We start from the raw sequence: 6,000 nt of genomic DNA, 5'->3' as shown, positions 1-6,000 counted from the left end.
TTGGCCTGCTGTGTTCATCCAGCTCTACACCTTGTTATCTCAGATTCTCCAGCATCTGCAGTTCCTACTATCTCTCAATCACTTTCACCCTTGCTTCTTTTGCAGGTCACTTTAAACAAGAGTAACCGAGAGAAAAAAAAATAGCAGTCACTGACGGAATCTTGCCGGGGGCCGGGGAAGAAATTCTCAGAAGTAAACGTTGGGTCAGCGTTCACGCCTCTGGGCCATCTAAAATCGCGATCAACAACTACCTTCTGTTTCGAGCCTTCCCCCCGTTCTTACCATTTACACCGGATTCACCGCCCTCAGCAGACCACAGCTGCAGCCATGCTTTCAATGAGCTTCTCCCTCCTCCCCACTCCCCACATGGACGATCTCAGAACTTCGACAAATCTTCGTTCTGAATTAGATCTTTATTTTATTAGCCTGTTAGGATATGTTATTACGCACCTCTGGAGTAGGTGGGACTTATACACAACAGTCACGTAGCTCAGAGACAGGGGCACTACGACGACGTAACCCCCTCATGTTTACTTAGCCGTCGCCAGAAGGATTTCTCGGCCAACGTGCCCAAAAGTCAAAGAGTCGCGACGGCGCTGAAAACTACGCAAGATTTCTCCGATGGAGCAAACTTCCACTAAAAAAAAAACGAACTGAAACATTGAAAGCACAGAAAACCTCTTTTGTTAAGTTATTTGAGGTCAACAGGTAGAATACCCTTAGATAACAAGATGTAGAGCTGGATGAACACAGCAGGCCAAGCAGCATCAGAGGAGCAGGAAAGCTGACGTTTCGGGTCTGGACCCTTCTTCAGAAAATTCCCTTATTAAGAATTCCCTTATTCTCTTTTATATACCCCGTGGAATAATTCATATCCAGGAGACAAGTATACCTGGGTTGACTGACTCATCTGAAAGATGACAACTCTGATAAAATGCACTTGCTCAGTATTAGTCACACAGTCATAGAGTCATGCAGCGTAGAAACAGATTCTTCTGATCGCTGACAATTCTGACCAACCAATAACAAACTACACTAGTCTCATTACCTGCACTTGGTGCATGGCCTACTATGCCCTGGCATTGTAAGTCCTCATCCAAACGCTTCCTGAGGGTTGTGAGTACCTGCCTCCACCATCCTCTCAGGCAGCACATTCTATAAATGTCCTACACTCTCCGAGTGAAAAAAAACAAATCCTAAGATCTCCTCTAAACTACTTGCCTTAAATTTATGGCCTCTGGTCATAGATATGTCTACTATGGAGAAGAGATTTGCACGATCTACTCTGTCTATGCCTCTGATAATTTGTGTATCTCAAACAGATCCCCCAACTTATCCCATATCAGCCTCCTCTGCTCCAAGGTAAACCCAGCCTGTCAAATCTCTCCTCATTACTGAGAATTTTCATTCCAGACATCATCCTGGTGGGTCTCCTCTGCATCTTCGACAGTGCAGTTACATATTTCCAAATGTGTGGTGACCAGAAGTGCAAACAGTATTCCACCTGTTGCCTAACTAGTGTTTGATGAATTTGTAAGAAGACTTCCTTGATCTTATATTCTGTGTCCCAGATATTGAAGGCAAACATCCCATGTGCCTTCTTCACTATCCTGTCTATCTGCACTGACACCTTCTGGGATCTCTAGACGTATACACCAAGGCCCCTTTGTTACTTAGTGCACCATAAGGACCGACCATACATTGTGTATATCCTTCCCTTATTAGAATAAGACCTCCCAGAATTCATCATCTGACACTTATGACCATTGCTCTGGTCAATTTATCAGCTGACCAATATCGGACTGAGATCATCTGCCTCCCTATCAATATTGTAGTCTCATCCACAAATTTATTAACTCTAATTAATGAGAGGACAGTTAAGAGTAAATCACATTGCTGTGGGTCTGGAGTCGCATGTAGGCCAGAGTTACCTTCCCTAAAGTTCATTAGTGAACCAGATGGGTTTTCCCCCGAACAATCGACAATGGATTCTCGGTCATCGTTAGATTCTTAACTCAAGCTATTTATTGAATTCAAATTCTGCCATCTACCATCTAGCAATAATACTACAAGGCCATCACCTCCCCTCCTGGTCTCAGGCTTCCAATTACAAAAGAATCCACCACCACCATCCTTTGCTTCCCGTTTGTAAGCCAGTTTTGGATCCAGATTGCCAACTTCCCTTAAATCCCATGGGCTGTTAAGTTTGGACTGGCCTTCCAGATGAGACAATGTTAAGTGCCTAACTGAGATCCAAGTAAACCACATCAACTGCACCAACCTCAACAATACACTTAGTCACCTTTTCATAAATTACAATTAAATGAACCAGACAGAATCTCTGTCTAACAAATCAGTGCTGATTAAGGAGTCTTGTTGATGGCACACCCTGTTGCCACTGTGCACCCATAGTGGAGGGACTGAATGTTGAATGTTAGGGATATGGTGTCAATCAAATATTAGAGTGTCAGTGTAGATCTATGAGCAGGATGTGAAACCTCAATCTACTAATTTAGTGGCTGAGTATTATAATCGAGCCAAGGTTATCACATAAAAACCAAATATCAACACAGATTAATGAATTTTATTTACCCTGAGTCAATGATTAGCGGGTAAGCAATAGATTATCTGAAATTAGTATTGTGAGCGGAAAAACAATCCTGAATATTAAGAAGAATTCTACTCTTTGAGAAATCTGGGTGTTAGAGAGGAATGAAAACTCAGTGCATTCCATGACTCCTCTCAACATATCACTGCAGAGTTTTGTCCAAGTTGAAAACTCAGTTTCAAAACACATTCAAGCAGGTTGTTAACATTGAAAATTGTCGCCCAATAGTCTCAAGTTTCATTTAGAATCAAAGCCTTGGGCCGCAAAAAGTTACAATGGAACACTTGAGTGAACCAACTAAAAGTTGCTGCTTATCCTGATATTCAAGGTTAGTAAATTGGATTTCCATCTTATTTTTGTTCTGTGATGAATGTGAGTGTTGCTAGCAAAGGCAATATTTATTACTTGTCCTTGATCTTAACGGAGAATGCGCTAATGAATCTCCTTCTTGAACTATTGCACTCTATGTGATGTATGGACTTCCACTGTACTGTTAGGAATGGGGTGCCAGGAGCTTGAACTATAGGCAGGAAAGGAGCACGAATTAGGATGGCTTGTGACTTGTTGAGGGGCTCCCTTGAAGCTGCTGCCTTATACCTTATAGGTGATAGTGGGTGTGATTTTGGATGTTGATGACAAAGAAACATTTTGTGAGTTTTGTAGTATATTTTGCAGATGGTACACACTGCTGCTACGATGCAACCATAGTGGAAGAAGTGAATGTTGAATGTTACGGATGAGGTGTCATTCAAACGGCCTGCTTTGGCCCAGATGGTGTTGAGATGTGTGCTGTCAGAGCTGCATTCATTCAAGCAAGTACAGAGTCTTCCATCAAATTCCTGACTCCTGCTTTGTCTATGGTGGACAGGCTTTGGAAAGAAAGGAAGTCAGTTTCTCACTGCAGAATTTTCAGTCTCTGACCCACTGTTGTAACTACAGTGTTCAGATTGTTGGTCAAGTTCAGATTGTAGTCGATGGTAACGCCAAGTATAATTATAGTACAGCATTTCGTGATGATAATGCCATTGACCTACAAGGCAGATTCTTTGATTTTTTTTTTCTTCTTCTTGAGGGTGGACATTACCTGTCAAGTGCGTGGTGTGAATGTCATCGTTCACTTATCAATCCAAGTCTGAATGTTGGCCAGATCTATATGCATATGGAGACTGACTGCTTCAGTGTTGGGGGAGTTATGAATGGTGCTGAACTTTATGCATTTTTCAGTGAACATCTTAATTTCTGAAATTTTGTTGCTGGGAAGGCCATTGACGAGGCAGGTGAGGATGTTAAACCTTGTACAATATACTGAGGAGCTTGTGGGAGTTCTTTTGGTGCAGTGGTAGTGTCTCTACCTCTGGACCACAACGATGGGCTCAAGTCATATGTGCCCAGATGTGTGTAACAATATCTCCGCACATGTTGATTAGAAATGATCTATTCTAAGGAAGTTCTGGGTATAATGCGACAGTGCTCCAGAAAACACAACCACGTTGCTTTGTGCAAGGCATAACTCCAACTAATGGAGAGCTTTTGAATATATTTCACACTGCCCAAGGCTTTTCCATTGATCTCCTTGATGCAGTCAACTATTGCTTCAGTCTCAAGGGCTTTGACACTCATCTCAATGCTTTCGTTCAACTATTGCATCCATGTTTGGAAAAGGATGCCAGGTCAGGAGAACTAATGAGATACTGTTTGTGAAGCAAACAGAGAAACTTGCACGAAGACATTGAAAACTGGCCTTTACGTCATTCACAAATAAATTGATGATAAAATGATGACGACAATGGATGACATGTGTCATCCTTCCTTCCAGAGAAATGAACAGTTTTCTAACTTAACAGGCAGTTGGCAAACTTATCAGAGAAAGCAAGAACTGCAGATGCTGGAGTCAGAGTCAATACAGTGCTGATGAAGTACTGGCCCAGTCCTGATGAAGGGTCCTGACTGGAAACTTCGACTCCCCTCCTCCTCTGATGCTGCCTGACCTGCTGTGTTCGTCCAGCTTCACACTGTATTGACTCTAAGTCAGAGAACAGATGGTTGATCAGTATAATAAACCCATGTAGACCTACAGCTTACATTCCATGCTGGAGGGTTTGTAAGAATTTAGGTAAAATTGATAAAATATAAGGAAGAATTATAAACTTATCCTTCTGGAGACACTATTCATTCTAAGGCTTGGCATCAAGTCAAAATAATCTATCCTATGCATTGTTCGCCAGAATGAAATCCAAATATTTTGTTCATTGAAATGGATATTTATATTTGACAGTGACTTAAATGACTTATCTATCATCATAAAGAACAACTTCTATTTATATCTCACTATTTACTTAGTTAACCCTCATGAGGCCCTGAGAAATATATGAGACAAAACAAGTGACATGGAGCCAAGCAAAACACATTAAGAGAGATCAAGAAAGCCTTAGAGTGCCACTGCCTCCCCTGAGGCATTATGCCGTTTGAATTATCAACCACAGACATGAGTTAAATTATACATTGATGGCAGAAAATTTACCCTTTTCCGACCATCTTCAAAATAGTTGCTCTGTTGTTAATATCAGACTGACAAACTTACTTTTGAACTTACATAGAATATAGAACATAGAACAGCACAGCACAGTACAGGCCCTTCGGCCCACAATGTTGTGCCGACCTATTATCCTACTAAGATCAAACTACCCTGTATACCCAACATTATACTATCATCCATGTGCCTGTCCAAGAGTCGCTTAAGAGTGTCTAAAGCATCTGACTCCATTACCACTGCTGGCAGCGCATTCCACATCCAACCACTCTCTGTGTAATGAACCTACCTCTGACATCTCCCTATACCTTCCTCCAATCACCTTAAAATTATGCCCCCTCGTGATAGTCATTTCCACCCTGGGAAAAAAAAAGTCTCTGGCTATCCACTCTAACCGTGCTTCTCATCATCTTGTACATGTCTATCAAGTCTCCTGTCATCCTGCTTCACTCCAATGAAAAATGCCCTAGCTCCCTCAGCCTTTCCTCATAAGACCTGCCCTTCAGTCCAGGCAGCATCTTGGTAAATCTCCTCTGCACCCTCTCTAAAGTTTCCACATCCTTCCTACAATGAGGCGACCAGAACCGAACACAATATTCCAATTGTGGTCTAACCAGGGTTTTATAGAGCTGCAGCATAACCTCATGGCTCTTAAACTCAATTCCACTGCCAATGAAAGCCAACATCCCATACGCCTTCTTTACAACTTGGGTAGCAACTTTGAGGGATCTATGGACATGGACCCCAAGATCCCTCTGTTCCTCCACACTGCCGAGAATCCTGCTATTAACCCTGTATTCTGCATTCAAATTCGTCCTTCCAAATGAATCACTTCACACTTTTCTGGGTTGAATTCTATCTG

At 42.0% G+C, this 6,000-nt stretch overlaps 1 protein-coding gene across 1 annotated transcript in view; it reads right to left on the bottom strand.

The window, feature by feature from the left end:
• LOC109913491 overlaps nucleotides 1-6,000 on the bottom strand; it is a 111,416-nt gene that overhangs the window by 6,587 nt on the left and 98,829 nt on the right. Inside the window, exon 9 of the mRNA XM_048603502.1 lies at nucleotides 535-637. Coding sequence (XP_048459459.1) covers nucleotides 535-637 — 103 coding nt within the window. The remainder of the gene's footprint in view (nucleotides 1-534; nucleotides 638-6,000) is intronic.

This window comes from Rhincodon typus, chromosome 12 (assembly GCF_021869965.1).
Source record: "Rhincodon typus isolate 14 chromosome 12, sRhiTyp1.1, whole genome shotgun sequence".
In the NCBI taxonomy this organism is placed as follows: Eukaryota; Metazoa; Chordata; class Chondrichthyes; order Orectolobiformes; family Rhincodontidae; genus Rhincodon; species Rhincodon typus.
This window is presented reverse-complemented; position numbering and strand designations above follow the sequence as displayed.